This window comes from Peromyscus californicus, unplaced genomic scaffold, assembly GCF_007827085.1.
Source record: "Peromyscus californicus insignis strain IS unplaced genomic scaffold, ASM782708v3 Scaffold_23__1_contigs__length_62951481, whole genome shotgun sequence".
Lineage (NCBI taxonomy): Eukaryota > Metazoa > Chordata > Mammalia > Rodentia > Cricetidae > Peromyscus > Peromyscus californicus.
Window position 1 is genome coordinate 7558785 of NW_026294534.1, and position 16270 is coordinate 7575054.

The following is a 16270-nucleotide window of genomic DNA, read 5'->3' on the forward strand; positions in this document are numbered from 1 at the left end:
CACTGCATTGCCCTTGAGGTCACTAACTGATGTTTCCTTTAAGTGGGATGTGCACTGTGGGTACTGGTCTGTTCCAGGGGTCTGCAACTGCATGCTCCAGGGGTCTGCAACTGCATGCTTCATGCTGCCTCCAGCCTGCACCTTCTCAGTGGGCTGCTCAGGGTTTTCAACACTGCACAAACAAAGGATGAGACACACACATATCTGCACCTGTCATTCCTCCTTCCAACTAGCTCTGTGTATTGTCATCATTGACTTTTTCACAAGTGGCATAATCAAAGTACCACACTTGAAATTACTATGTCCACAACAGATTGCCTTACTCTGTTTTATACAAGAGATTTCTTTTTAGGAACAAGCAATGACAAAGTCCTCTGGAGTCAGGAGGACCACGAGTTCCAGGCATTATGAGCTACAGAGCAGACCCTGTCCTAACACAACAAACAACAGCCATTGATTACATTAAACACCCAGGAAGGCACAGTTCCAGGCCTGCTGGTGCCTGGGGCGAGGCTCCTTCAGTGAGCTGGTTGGGACCCACCCCAAACACTCCCCATGACCACCGTCCCACAGGCAGGCAGCAGCAGAATCTCTGGACTCTGCTCATATCTGCTAGTCTATAAAGGCGAGAGCCGGGGTGACTCAACTTGTCTCATAGTCATTCCCTATCCTTTCATGGCTCAGCCCCCATGTTAGCAGAGCCAGAGAGAACACACTTAACAGGGTGCCCAAGCAGGTGCAGTCCTTAGCAATTCCAACATTACATCTGGTGACATTCACATCTGTTCAACCTATGCAAAACAACATAAAACATGACTTCAACAGCTTAAAAAAGGTAGCAGCTACATCTACAAGTTGGTTACCATGGTGAGTCATATCATTTAATTCCCACAAATTTACATTGTGCCACTGGAAACAGAAGAACCCTGGAGTCACAAGGAGAGGCTGTCATTGGTGTGAACACTGACTCTGGCCCACATGTTCCATGTCTATGGCACATCACAGAATGGCCAAAGACCACCTTCATAACAAACATGGGTGTCAGGTGACAGATGTGATACCCACTGTAATATAAACCTCACAGAGACTGGACCTAGTCAAAGTGGTCAACAGGACCCCAGACCACTTCAGATGCACATTGCATGAGTTACTAATTATGTTCAAAGTACATTACAACACACTTCTATGCCATCATTTCAGTATCTGGAAAGCAAATTCCACATAGATGTGCCTTTGATCACTATTTGTCACACTGTAACAATGAAGTTTATCCAATACTTTTCTCCACCACAGTAGGCTAATGCAGAGGACTGGAACACAAAACAAAAGCCCTGGTAAAGTATAGGCAGAAGCACGCCCTACATGCCTGGAATGTGTCTCGAGCAGTGCACACTGAGAAACGCTCTTGGTACTTCACCCAGATGCACAGTCTCCCTACTTCAAGCTCAGAACGTGTTCTTTCTTGAGCCAGATCTTTAAAGGAAATCAGAACCCCAGAGCCTTAATACCCAGCACCTTCCCAGAACAGGGCCCTCTACAAGAAAGGAATTCAGCAGAAAGTCCTGGCCAGGAGATGCTCAAGCTCAGATGTACACAGTCTGTTCGAATTCATGCAGCCATACACATTAACTAAAACACCACTATCCCTAGACTAACAACATGACCATAGGATGGGGTGCTCAGTCTAGGGTATGCAAGGCCCTGGGACTGATTCCCAGCAGGGAGAAAGAGGAAGACGTCCAGAGCTCTAGATTTCTGCACTCTCTGGGCCTCTGATACATGCCACCACTTGTTCTGATGTTTAGGTGCCTTTCTGGTGTCCAAGGGCGCCGCCGTTCATGACGGATTCTGCTCCATACACCGTCAACAGTGTACTGCTGCTCACCACCGTCACAGCCATGGCAGCTGTGAGAGCATGCGCTCATTTCACCTTTACTTCAGTTCTGTTCAGAAAGTGACCCTCAAATACCAGTTTAATGAGCCTTTCTCAGTGATCACTGATCCCAAGCTGCTGTGTTAGACAGCTTCAGTCCTGGTTTGGAGGAGTGAGCCTTACCCTGGAGTCGCTGTCCAGGAGACAGCGGGAGGTGATGGTGTCCAGGAACGCCTCATGTGCTGCGATAATGTGGTCCAAGTCCTGGGCCTGTTGCACTCTGTTCCAAAGCTCATCCCAGGAGCACTCAAGAACCTGAAAGGACGAGTTGAGACTTGGGAGGGTCTATTCTTCTGAAGGCATCACCTCTCACACTGCTGAGCCACACAGCATGGGGCGGAAGCGGGCTTACCTCAAAGGTGATGTAGTACTGCATTTGATGAATGAAGTGGACCATCTCGGAGGCCAGGATGTGACACTGGTGCAGCACCCCAGAGAACTCTGGAAGAGACAGGGTGTCACCAGAGGAGGTGCTTGGTGACAGCACAGACCTCTGCCGCAAGCTGCCTCCTGATGAAGCCACAAGCCTTATTCCAGAGCCCTGAGCAGGACACCAGTTCTCCACCCACTTCTGTGCTTTAGCTAAGGACCTGGCTACCCAATCAAGGAGAGACTATTACTTTATCAAAGAGGAGGCCTGAGGAGGAACAGCAAGAAACAAGATACAATCGTATTTAACAGGTAAGTACAGCGCTGGGGAGATGGCTCGGTGGTAGGAGTACTTGCTTTGCGAGCACGTGGACGTGATTTCAGATCCCCAGTACCCATGTAAAAGGCTAAGCACGGTTGTGCATGCCTGGAACTCCAGGATTAGAGGGTCAGAGACAGGGGCTCTCAGGGGCTGCTTGACTGGCAGCCTAGGGAGAAAGGTGCAACGTGACAGAGAAGAACACTAGATGATGCCCTCTTCTGGTCTCTGTGCTTGGTCATGGGCGCACATGCATAAACAGAAGCCTTACGCCTTCTCTGCTTCTGGCCCATCCACCACACATGGACTAGTTACATCCCCCTAGTCATCTGGAGACAAGAGGGCCTCAGGGTGGGCCCTAATTCAGTGAGAAGAAAAGGCAGGGGCTCCAGGGAGCAGACATGCATGTGCGGAATGCTGCCGGCATTGGTAGCAAAAGGATGCAGGAGAGGCCTGCCCAGGTTTCGGAGGGAGCAGAATGGGACTGACTGCACCTTCACTGGGGACTTTTGGCCTTTAGAATGTTTGACACAATTAACAGTTGATGTTTTAAGTGACCCAGCTTGTGGTGCTGGTCCTAATAAATAACAGCAGTCCTAACAAAGGAAAACTAAGTGACAGGTGAGGGACTCTGTAGGACTGTGCCTCCCAGAGAGCATGACATCAAAGACACACCTTAAAGGCTGGAGACATTTGGTCAAGAGAGGAGGGACAGAAACACGACCCCAAGTTTAAAAGAAAACTCAAATTCTTCAACGAATGGTTAACACAGCCAGTGCAATCATATAAACCAGTGGTTCGTACAGACTGTGCACATGAGTGCAAGCAGTCACATGGGCAGGCAGCAGCAAGTGTGACCCTAGGGAACCTGAGGAGGGCTGGGAAGCATGCCTGTGGAACGGGGGAGGGAAACACAGGAGGCAGATGCTGCTCGCGGGCCTCCTAATGAGGGTGCACTCAAGGAGGGTGGGCACTTCTGACACACTGTGACCAACGTGACCCCCATGAAGACACGGCACCATTTCTTTTGTGAGAAAGAAAAAAGTATAAATCCTAAATAAATCATGTTTGGCAATAATAAAAGACTCTTAATTTTTCAAGAGCCAGAAGGGTACCTATCGGGTAAAGGGGCTTGTCACAATTCTAACACCCGGGGCTCAGGCCCCAGAACCAACAAGGGAGAAGCGGAGTACAACTCCCCAGAGTTGGCCTATCTTTAACACACACACACACACACACACACACGCACGCACGCACGCACGCACGCACGCACGCACGCACACACGTAAATAAATAAATCCAAACACAAATGAAAACAGTGCTGTTTAGGAGGCAGAGCCTTTTTATGCAGAGTGAAATGGCAGAGTCCTCAGCCTCCTTTTCGAAGGGAGAAGGCACTGGTACAGTGTCCCTCAGGCAAGTGCCTGGGAGTCAGGAAGCTAAACCAGGATATTGCAAAACCGTCCTCTGGCCAAGACATGGCCAGCACATCTTCAAATCAGAGCAGCTGTGATTACTGCAGACTCTCCCAGGTGGAACCACTAACAGGCCCTTGTGGACAAACTGCACGAGTCTGACCAGCCCTTCCCCCGGGATACACCAGCAATTACCACTGCTGGGGAAGAAGGAAACTCTTCTTTCGTGGCTTAGGCACACGTAAGCTGCCCTTGCTCCTCTGAGTACCCCACTAAATCCACTGGTTCGCTAACCTGCACTGGGGTGGAATTCTGCAGCTACCTTCCCGATCTGGAGTGAACACAGACTCCCCGGGGAGTGTCAGGCACCAGAGGCGTCTAAAAACACAGTGGTTTTGTGCAAAGGCACTCAGTCCAGTGGATCCACAGCGACAGGCCCCAGGGTCCCTATGCTTCTCTGGCCAGAAGTCACAACACCTTCCTTACAAAACTCCAAAGATTCCTTACTGCTCCCACCAGGACCCCAGAGAGCTGAAGAGAGCTCTGTGTCCACACAACAGGTGTCATGCCACTTCCCCTGTGACTATTAGCAGCCTTCAACAGGAGTGCACCTACCCAGCATCCAGCACAGGCCCCTCAGAAGAGTATCACACTCCACAGGTCCCGTTCCCCCCGCCCCACCCCCCCCACCGCCCCAATTTGGAATCTGAATTCAATGAATCTATGAATACAGCTGTTGTGTAGCCATTTTCTTTGAACTGCAACAGTCCCAGCAGACGGAAGGAGGTGGGTGAACCTATTAATATAGGCCTTCCCAGTCCAGAGAAGCTGTAAGGCCTGTCTTTACAGGTGCAGGGACACCACCAGGAAGAGGCCTGTCAACCCGTCCAGCTGCCTGCGCATCTACAGGGGTGCAGAGCCAGCTCCAGGGACACAGCTTAGGTTAGCCGTACCCAAGCCAGGATGGGGTTCCGGTGATGCAGCTGCCTCTGTGTGGTGGTATTTTACTTGTACTGAAATGTGATTTTAATTGTATGTTAATAAATAAAGTTGTCTGGGGGTCAGAGCTATTAGAGCCATAGCAAGTGCATGGCTGCGGTGGCGCACGCCTTTAAGGACCTGGAGGGCGGTACATTCAGGCAGTGACGAGGCAGTCACATGTTTCGGTTTACAACCAATGAGAAGGCAGAACAGCTGGACTATATAAAGACACACACAGGAAGTAGGTCCCCTTTTTTCGGAAAGCTCTCTTGGCTGAAGAGGATCCCTGAATCAGGAAGGGTGAGGCTCTTAGCTCTGACCTCTTGGCTTTCTTCTCTGAATCGGCTCTGTGTTTCTCATTTAATAAGACCGTTGGTTACATCTACACCTCTGAGTCACACATGCTCCATCAAGTAGCGCCTCCCCAATACTCCTGACCCCAATAAACTCACTGGTCTGCAGAGCTCAACTTCAGGGTAATTCCTACTGTGGTCTGACTTGGTTCCCTGTCTGGAGTGAGCAGACATCTGTTCACATCTCCCTGGGAAAAGTCACATGAGGGTGGACATGCATCTGACAAGGAGACTATGCTTCCCAGTTCTCTTGAAGCATAGAACAGAGTGTGGTTTTCTCTACTGAAACCGGACTAGCTAACCTAACGCTCTAGCCATACAATTGGACTTCTGATTTCCACGCAGAGGACATAGCCTTCCTCTGTCTAGAGGTGCTCAGCTATGCATGATTGCAACCTCAGAGGAAAGTCTCTGCAGATCTACTCTGGGTTTTCACCCCGAGCTGGAAAGAAAGGGCTCTGCCTGTCCCCCATTGATGGTGAATGTTCCACGGGATCCTCCCTGGACCCCAGTGGTGCACACTGAAACCTCCATGGGTATCAGGGCACGCTACCTCACATCTGTGCACTTTGAGCACCTCCTGCAACAGCCTCCAGGCTGAGCGATCCAGTTAGAAAGCTGCTTGCATTCACTTTCATCCCAGTACTCAAACCCTGCCCACAGACCTGCGTGACCAGGGCCACACGGGCCAATGTTAACATACGCCTTCTTCAGTTTGCACACAGGACAGACATTGTTTTCTTCCTAGGAAAACCTGTCACTTCACCTTGTAAAGGAGACACTCTTCCATAGTAACAACTGACAGAGGTCACTGGCTGTTGGAAAACAAAGTTAAGAACACAACCCCTCCAGGCACGACTGAAATCTGTTACCCTCATGGCTGTCCCCTCTGGCCAAGGAGTCCAAACAGTCTGCCAGCTGCTGGTAGGCTGAGGAATATGGACTTTATTTAAAAGCACAGCATATTCCTTTATACCTGAAAATATAACTTGTACCTGTTATCCCCTGACTCTCTATCCAGTACCCTGAAAATGCATACAAAATACATGCTTAAAGAATGTTTTATGATGGCCCAGAAGAACCGTAAAAATTGTAAGAATGGTCTCAGAGCAACACCAACCAGCACTGAGGTGCAATGAACATACAAGTGTACCCCGCTGGGTTAACACCCAGTTTTACACACCAAGTTAGGAATGTCTATTGGGGGCTGGAGAGATGGCTTGGCGGTTAAGAGCGCTTCCTGTTCTTGCAGACGACCTGGGTTGTTTCTCAGTACCCACATAACAGCTCACAACTGTCAGTCATGCCAATTTCCGGAGACCCGACACCCTCTTCCAGCTCTGAAGACACCAGGCACACACATGGTGCACACACAAATGCAGGCAGATACTCAAATCTTCTGAATGACCAGCCTTCCCTTCTGCTTACCAAGACGTAGATAGATTCATTCCTGGTTGTCTACCGCCCTCTAAAGGCTACTCAAAGATCTTCAGTGTCCCAGGCATCTTCAGCAGGGTGCTCCTGGACAGGCCCTAAGTCCAAGATTTCTTTTTACAGAAATGCCCTAAGGCAGTTTCATCGAAGCTTCAAACTACGCTCCCCAACTTGCACTTCCCCTGGCCCTGCTCTGTTTAAGGTGGCTCCATCAAATTCCTAGCTGATTCATTTTCCAACACTTCGGATTTAAAGATGCTCCAGGAACTAGCATTTTTCTTCATGTCTTGTGTTCAACATCAACTGCCCTCATGCTCTTCCTAACCTCATTCCGTGTGTGTGAATTACAGGCAAGTGTCACTCACAAAGACAACGGCTCACGGCTGGGCAAAGCTGGGTGCTGTTCTGAGGACTTTTTTGCAGATTTCATCTCGTAGACGGTGGCGCTGTCGAGGCAGGCAGAGAGCTGTTTCCGCACACACAGGGTTTGAAGAGGAAGACATGTAAGGCACCATCGCTGTGAGAGGTATCATTATTAACTAGGTCACCACAAAGAACACGGCGGCCAAGCAGACTGGCTGCGCTGCACATCAGACTGTAGCTGAAGTCACTCCTCAGTGCCACTCTTCTCCCTACAACAATTAGCAATGCATGCAAACTGCCTTTCTACACCTCAGTCCAGAACCACTGCCATCCTCCCAAAGGCAGCCGGCACGGCTGTGGCCGTCACACATGCAGGCAATGCAGCCCCCGATAGCTGCGGCTCAGCAGCTGCAGACACACCCCAAGAGTGCAGACAGAGTAACGGTGCTCACTTCAGACGTGATAAAATGTGGTTAAAAGAAAACCAACAGAACGTATGCAGAAGGCGAACCCTTGGTTTCCTGTGGCTCTCAGGAGACGACAGGCTGGCTCAGCCTCCCCACCTTTACTGTCTGCTGCAGGGACAAGCCTGGCAGAGAAGAACACTGGGCAGAAGACGTCAGCAGCAGCGGCGGCGGCAAGTGAGGCTGTGACGCAGGAGGAGGCTGACTCCTAGGCACCCATCCAACATCCAGTCACCAAAGCTTCCTATAACGCAGTGACCGGGAAACTGTCATATATGCCTTCTTCCAGGCTCCTTGTGCATGGCTTCTGTGCAGGGCTTCTGAAGCTGACTTGGGTTCCTCCACAGGCCTTCCATCTTTGGTTCACTTTAGCTTGTTTGTGACTCATTTTCCAAGGCTTCCATTTTTGCCTTCCAATAAACTTAAAACTCAATCCACGGTACAGACATACGATCATAGAACACTGGCCGTCCCTTCCCTCGCTCAGCCTTGGACTGCTCTCCACTGAAGGGAAGGACATGTGACAGGAGGTCTCCACAATGCCTCCCGAGAGGTTCTGGGACTGACTGGTGACTGCGCACCTGAAAGGGCGCCTCCAGGGCAGACACAGCACTCGGCGGGGGCATGGCCTCACTGCAGACCCCAACCAGCAGGAGCAGTCCTACTCGGCGGTCAGAGAAGCAGAGTGTTATGTCACCATTTTAGTCCAGGCGTAATGTGCTGCTTCATACACACTAATTTCAAAGGGAATTATGACTGACGCTTCTTTAGATTTATTTGTTCTTACTATCTGATGATAAATTAGTATTTGTTTTATTGCTGTATGAGTGTCAGCTTGCCTGCATGTATGCACATGCATCACATGCATGCTGGGGCTGGAGGCTGTCAGAAGAGGGCATCAGTTCCTCTGGGACTGGAGTAACAGGTGTTTGTGACCATCGTGTGGGTGCTGGGAATTGAACCTGGGTCCTCAGCAAGAGCAAGAGTACTCTAAACCACTACGCCAACCTGCAGCCACTTACTTATGTATCTTACACATAACAGACTGCACTGCCTCCAACCAGTGCGCTCTGCTGTCAGCCCTCCCAGAGAATGAACACTCTTCCACACTTGTCTAAATGTCACTGTGCATCTCCGTGAGTAAGCCAACAGCTTAAACAAAAGAAAACACAACTGCAGGGTCAGACAGGGGCAGGGAGGGGCCGCACCTCACTGCGCAAGCCTTGCCTCAGCTCTGCACAGACACTGTTCTTTCTCCTTGAGGACTAAGAGGCCAGCTGCTTTGTGAGAGAGAAGGCTGGGAGGAGACATGCTCATCCGCCACACTGTCCGCTTCATCACAGGAACAGGAAAGCAGCCGCATCCCATTCCTCCTCAGCCACCAACCAGGGACCAGCATCAGTGACTATCTGGTTGTGTCAAGACCCTGGTACAGGCCACTCTTGTCTGCAGTCATCCTGGTTTGGGTGGCCGCCACTGCCTGCTGTCCGTCTGGAACTTTGGAAGCTGTCTAGAGTCAGCCTACAACCGAAGTAGTGATGAGGAAACCTCTTCCTTCAAACAACTGCTGCTTATTTATAAAGATTAATTTTACTAATCAAAGGGCAGATTCAGTTCAATTGTTCTTTGGAGGTTTATGAAATGTTTTCATAATCGATTTCAATATAATGAACTCAAAATTATTCATAATTGAAGTAATTCAATATTGTAACATTAACAAAATCTTGACTAAATGCCTAAATGTCTTAACTATAGTACTAAATTACAAAATATAAAACATATCCACATCCTGGATAGTGGTCAAAATAAAAATTAACACCTCCAAGAGAATATAATTAAGACACTAAGTGAATTTTAAATGAACAAGGACCTATTGGAAGGTTTTCCTTCCTTGAAAATTAAACTAGGTGCTGGCACGCGGCTCAGTGGTTAAGAGCGCAGTCTGTTCTTTCAGAGACTCTGGGCTCGAGGGCAGGAGCCACATGGCAGCTCACACTGTCTGTGATGCCAGTTCCAGGGACCCAACACCCTCCTCCGGTCCCATGTCACCAAGCACACACAGTGCACATACACAGTCTCAGGCACTCGTTAAACTATACCCATGAACATCCGTGAAAAAACAAATGTGATTTTAAAAGAATCTTCATGGCCCGGGAAAAAATGCACCCTGACTTAATTGTCTCTAAATCTCTAACGAAGTCAAGACACAATGATCCAAATAAGCCTTTTCACAGAACCAAACTCAGAGCGCGACAGTGAATCCTTCCAGCGCAGTTACTCTGAGACTCTCACGTTCGCTGCTGGAACGCGGCACCGAGGTGGCAGGCTCCGCTGGCCTCCCCTGGCTTTACCTGGCATGTTCCTCAGGAGTTTCGCATTGCACATGTGTCCTTTCCGGATGTCAGTGAGGATGTACTCCATGCGCTTGGCCCTCCACAGGAAGTTAAACACTCTCAGGTAGTGGCCCATGCACTCTCGTGTGAACACCTACAGAGACAAAAGACAGGCCGTGGCTTGTGCAAAGAGTTTCCTAGTCCGGGGCCTAGCCTCCCGAAATCAGCAAACCCAGGGCTCCCGCACATCCTAGACGGTACACAAGTAAGGAGGGCAGCACGCTCCTGGAGAACCACACCGTAACCATAACAGTCATGTGGTCCCTGTAGGCCAGGCAGGCAGACTCCCAGTAGCAGCAGTGGCACCTATGTTCCCATCAGTCCTGGAGTTGAGACACAGGGCAGAGGTGGTATGGCAGGAAGACAGCTCACCAGGACTTTTCTTTCCCCATCCGGTTCGAGACAGGGTTTCTCTGTCCTAGAACTCGCTATGTAGACCAGTCTGGCCTCGAACTCAAGAGGCCCCGCCTGCCTCTGCCCCCAAGTGCTCAGATTAAAGGTGTGCACCACCATGCCCAGCTTTTTTTTTTCCAATTATTTTATGCTTTATGTTTTGCCTACATGTGTGCCTGTATACCATGTGCAGGCCTGGTATCCCTGGAGGCCAGAAAAGGACGCTGGATCCCCTGGGACTCCAGCTACAGACAGTTGTGAGCCGCTGTGTGGGCACTAGGAGTAGAACATGGTCCTCTGGAATGCAGCAAGTGTTCTTAACCACTGAGCCAACTCTCTAGCCATAACTCGCCAGGACTTTAAACGCAACCCACATCAGTCTAAACTTGGACACTTGACTGTGACCCCCACTTCTAAGAGACACTGAGGGTCACTTGCTTCAGTGACAACAGCCACAAAAGCAGAGGCTAGCCTAGCAGCATCTCGACCCTGAGGTCATGATCACAGGATTAATGACTCCATCCCAACACCTCTATTTGATGCCCTGATGTGGCTTCCCAAGTGACGGGTCCTGATAAAGAGACCCCTTCTGCCCTCCTCCTGTCATCCCTCCTGCGCTGGCTAAGTGTCACAAATAAACATTCAGGCTATCTAGTTACACCTGAACATCAGGTAAACGATACGGAATTTAGTCCAGGTGAGTGCCACCGGAGGAAGCACATACACACACCCTCCGTCACAGCTGCCTGCCCCGACCCTGCACAGGATATGCCTTCAGCACAGGAGGAAGGCCACACTCTGCTCTGAGGGAGCTCGGATCCCAAAAGAACCTTGCCTCGTCCATGTCTGTCCTCTGGCCTTTACAGGAGCCCCTGGGGTGCTGCTCAACCTACCTTTTCATCTCACACTGGTCCATCTGGACTCCATGCCAGTCTCCTGAGACACCTGGAACTTTAACCTTGCTCCTTACACGTCAGCTTAGCTTGTGTTCGTCTGTGTACCTCGCACATCTATGCGACAAGGACCGCCTATGCATCCCCCTACACCACTCAATGGCAGGCTCTGTGTAGCCTGAAGGTTTCTCTGGTCCTGCCCGGCCCTGTGATCCAGACAAATCTCTCCCACCCATGCTCGGACCCAAATAAACACACAGAGGCTTATATTAATTATGATCTGGATGGACTATGGCTCAAGCTTCTTGCTAGCTAGCTCTTATATCATAAATTAACCCATTTCTATTAATCTATGTTTTGCCACATGTTCCATGGCTTTACTGGTCTGCTGGCATGTTGTTCCTTGGGTGGCAGGTTATTTGGCTCTGGGTTTTTTTTTATTAATAAGACCATTTAGCACTTCCTCCTACAGCTCTGGAAGGCACTCGATGATGATGATGATGATGATGATGAGGAAGAGGAGGAGGAGGAGGAGGACGGTGGAGGGCATGCAAACAGCTACACACAGGAGTGACTAAAAACTGCTCTTAAGTAATCTGAAAATCAAATCCAGGGCCTGGGGGATTATCTGTGTACCACTTGCTTCCTACACTGCTAATGATCACTCTGTGATAACAGATTAACATGACTGATTAGATGCCATGAGTCAATCACTAGATTCTTCTCTGTAGACATGATACATCCTAGAGTGGCCTTTGAAGTACCACATCCTCACTGATTTAAACAGTTCAGTTAAGCCCTCTTTCATGTACTGACTGCGTAGGAGGAAGACACCCACTGCTTTGTCCAGGAACCTAGAGTCGCCCACAGCAGTTTCACCATCTGGCTCCGCAGCTCACCGAAGGGAAACTATAGTCCAGACATACGGCAGCAAGCTCCAGACTCCTCCTCATCTGCAGAGACCTCAACAGCGAGCAAGTCTCCATCCTGCCCAGTGTGGGACAGCAACCCTGATGATGCCCTGTTCTCAGCCTCCCTCACCAACCTCAGGCCCTAGCACACAGCATGCTCGGCCTCCAAATCAGCCTTCTGCAGCTGGAATCAAGACTCAGTGACCTCACCACACTTCAATCTGGATGGACTTTACCACAAATAACTTGAGACTCATGAAAAGCAAGGTCAACCAGAAATACTTCATATAGTTAATGAGCTGTATTTAGCTAATGTGTTCTTCAGTAACCTGGGTTGTGAATTTCACAACGTCCCAAATTAGACTTACCCAAAAATTTCACTGACATTTTATATCTTAGAATTAGTAGAAGCTAACATTGCTATTATACAAGATATAATAATATGATTGCTACAAGATTTATTCTTACTATAATTAACTTCTGTTCAAAATGAGAACCTCAATTAATGAGAATAGAACGGAAGCAGGTAACACACAAATTAACCAAGGGAAAAGCAGAAAAAAAAACTGTATTTATACAATAGGCTCCCTTTTATCTTTCGTGTTTTTCTTTCGGCATGTGTGTGTGTAATGGGTGCATATGCACCAGATGTCTTCAACTGCTCTCCATCTACTATTGAGACAGAGTCTCTTATTTGAACCCAGATCTCACTAATTCAGCTCGTCCACAGCAAGCTCATTCCGGGGACGTTCATGCTTCTGCTTCCTGTGCACTGGGCAGGAGGGCTGCCACATCCCCTCAGCATGAGAGCCGGAGACCTGAACTGCTGTCATCAAGCCAGTACAGCAAAGTTTAACTCACTGAGCCCTCTCCCCGGCCCCTCCTTTTCTATCTCGGCAACTTCTACATACAATTAGATCTGACAAACAAAGCTCAATACTAGTTTGAACACTTGTGCTTGTGTGAGAATATGCCTATAGTTATGGCAACTGATAAAACTGATAAAACTTCACCACCCATGAACAACACTGAAGTCATGCAGGAGAGCACCCCCCCCACCCACCCACCCCACCCCACATTCCTGGCTGAGCTACCAAACAGCCCGAGTCCTCCTCCTCCTTCTTCCTCCATCTGGCATCCAAAGCTGCTGTCACAACAACTCAGCTGGCTACAAACTGACCCTGTGGACCAGACACAGCTGTCACAGATGTGTCATTGAAATAAAGTTGTGGTATGAACTGTTTTTCTTCAGTCCTGCTAAAGCTGTATTCAAAACCTGAGTCTTAGCTCTACACAGCACACAATGTCACTCTGACATGACACACCTAGACCACCCACCCAGCGCCTCATCAAGGCACTTTCACTTTTTTAACAGTCGATGCAATTATCTTTACTATGGCATCTTTGGCTTTGGGGCCTAGGATGGAACTCAGGACCTTACTCACACATGCTAAGCAAGTGCTCTAGCACTGAGCTACATCCCAGGCCTTGGTATTGTATCTTTCATGCATGAAAATACATAATGCACATAAACTAACAAAGCAGATAATACAAAGTCTTAAATAATTTGCTAAAATAGCACACGGTTTTGCAAACTAATCACTACTCAGGACACAAGCTGAGGAGAAAAGCCACTCACTCAGAGTACGGCGAAAGAGTAAACTGAAGAACAGGTGCGCACTTAAACTAGTAGCTCTGACTTGATCAAAGTCAAATAAGGGATTCATGAGTCAAAGAACCCTCCTAACAGCTCTCAGGCCACAGTGGACTTAAGACACGTGGCATTCTGTGAATGTGGCTTCCATGGAATGATCACAGCAAGGATGTGATTTACCCCACAGAAGGGACAGTCTGGAAGGCACTCTGCAACCACCACTAGACGGGATTTTAGCCCAGCCAGACCTTGTTTAGCCAACAGCCCCAATAATGAAAAGAAATACAATTTATTTCCGCAGCATTTCAGATACAGAAATGACTAAGTCTCTGGGGTTCTGTGGTCAGGAAGACTCACTCAATCCTAAAGAAAGGCAGTTTAATGCAGACATGTAAAGACAATCCCCCTAGGCAAGCTTCTGTGACGTGGTAGGAGAAATGGTCCTTCTTTTTCAACACATGAGTGAAAGAGCTACGAACAATGTGACAGTTATCGACTCATCTGCTTAAATGAATGCTAAATATCAAATTTCATCTAAGTAGGAAAAATACGATTCCCCGAAAATATACTTTATGCTTCCTTCCAAATTACCCTAAATTAGTTGCTACAGTCTAAGAATAATGGTGTAAAACGAACAATGCGTTTATTAAGCACTTGCTGAAACCTGTGACAGAACAAATGATATTTCTAAGAATTCTTAAAATAATAGAGCATTTCAGCTCTCATTAATAATTATCTAGCTTAAGGAACTCATTCAGTGGGCATATCCTAAGAGCACAATTACTTGGAACCTTAGTTTTTAGACAAGAAAGCCAGTTAGAAACAATAAAATGTCCAGCAATCCAGCAGCTGTGAATATCACACGAGGACACAGAATGACTTACAGTGGCAATTGGTCCGTCGACGTGGTAATCCAGGCTGAAGACATCCCATCCAGTGTCACCTGGAGACACCTGCAGTGATAAAATAAACAACAAACGACTGAAAGGCTTGTACTTACTGCTGCTGAAGAACCTGTTAACTGCTCAAAGAAGCAGTGGCAAAGTAACGGACAGGCTTTACACCAGGAAGTGCTCTGCTGTGTGAGCAGAGGGCTCCTCCTCACCAGCACAGCATCGACAGTGGTGAGGAGGAGTGCAACACACCACGTGTGCTCTGCAAACACTACAGACAGGTTCAAAGTTCAGAACCGTTTTAGGACAAAACCACACGGCCTATCAGGCCCTAAACCTCAAAAGGCCTGTATTTCAAGAAAACCAGTGGGTTCTAGGAGTGACCGAAGGTCAGCCAGTGAGGACTCGTGTTCACAGCCTCGTCTCCAGCACAGCCTCGCCTCCAGCTGTCATTCCACCCCCAGACACCAATGATCTGAGGAGCAGATGTGGTCCCTGCCTGCTGACCACTCGAATCACCTCCTATTTACTACTAAACATCTGAGACGCCCCCATACGCTGTGGGACCTGTTTCATGCACAGTGTCTGCCTTGGGAGCTGTCCCCTTAGTAAGACAGTGTGACTTAAGCAGGGGAACTTGCCTCCTCTAACACAGGGCAGAGCACAACCAGGATGTTTAGTTTCCAGGAATGACCCATTTGTGCCTGACACAATAACTAGAGAGGACACTGGGACTCAGCTACCCCCAGCAGCCTCACACGCTCCCAGTACCCTCACATGCCCCCAGCAGCCTCACACGCCCCCAGTACCCTCACATGCTCCCAGCAGCCTCACATGCCCCCAGCAGCCTCACATGCCCCCAGCACCCTCACACGCCCCCAGCAGCCTCACATGCCCCCAGCACCCTCACACGCCCCCAGCAGCCTCACATGCCCCCAGCATCCTCACACGCTCCCAGTACCCTCACATGCCCCCAGCACCCTCACACGCCCCCAGTACCCTCACACGCCCCCAGTAGCCTCACACACCCCCAGCAGCCTCACACATCCCCAGCAGCCTCACACATCCCCAGCAGCCTCACATACCTCCAGCAGCCTCACATCTAGCCTCCTGAGGATCTCCGGACTGTCAAACTGGGCGTTGGTGGCTCTAACAGCCGTTTCAAGAATCCCCGTCAAGTTATGCTGATATAAAGTTGTTGCTGGGCGAACAAGTTCTGGTCTTAAGAAATGTGTTTAAAATTAAAGTTATTGTTATTTGAATTTTTTTAAATTATGAATTAAAAAAGTAAAAGTTCAAAAACTAAAAAGACAAATGGGATGGATAAATGTACTTATAAAAACATTATGGTGCCCCCTAGCATCCACCCTGTGGTCTCAGGTAGGTTTCTTAGAAGCCCTTTCAAGTACAGCTCCAAAACCCTGTGTGTACCCTGGTGTGGAATAATCCTCTTACACACTCTAAACATTTGTCACTTGAACTGGTTTAATGAAATGCTGATT

General features: G+C 48.8%; 1 protein-coding gene across 2 annotated transcripts in view; it reads right to left on the reverse strand.

Annotated features, from left to right (window-relative positions):
• Tubgcp3 (tubulin gamma complex associated protein 3) overlaps positions 1-16270 on the reverse strand; it is a 64183-nt gene that overhangs the window by 7900 nt on the left and 40013 nt on the right. For both annotated transcript variants that reach the window (XM_052751661.1, XM_052751662.1), the window contains exons 15-19: positions 15854-15989; positions 14760-14828; positions 9983-10118; positions 2286-2374; positions 2057-2188 (exon numbers count right to left, since the gene is read on the reverse strand). In XM_052751661.1, the coding sequence (XP_052607621.1) occupies positions 2057-2188; positions 2286-2374; positions 9983-10118; positions 14760-14828; positions 15854-15989 (562 nt within the window). The remainder of the gene's footprint in view (positions 1-2056; positions 2189-2285; positions 2375-9982; positions 10119-14759; positions 14829-15853; positions 15990-16270) is intronic.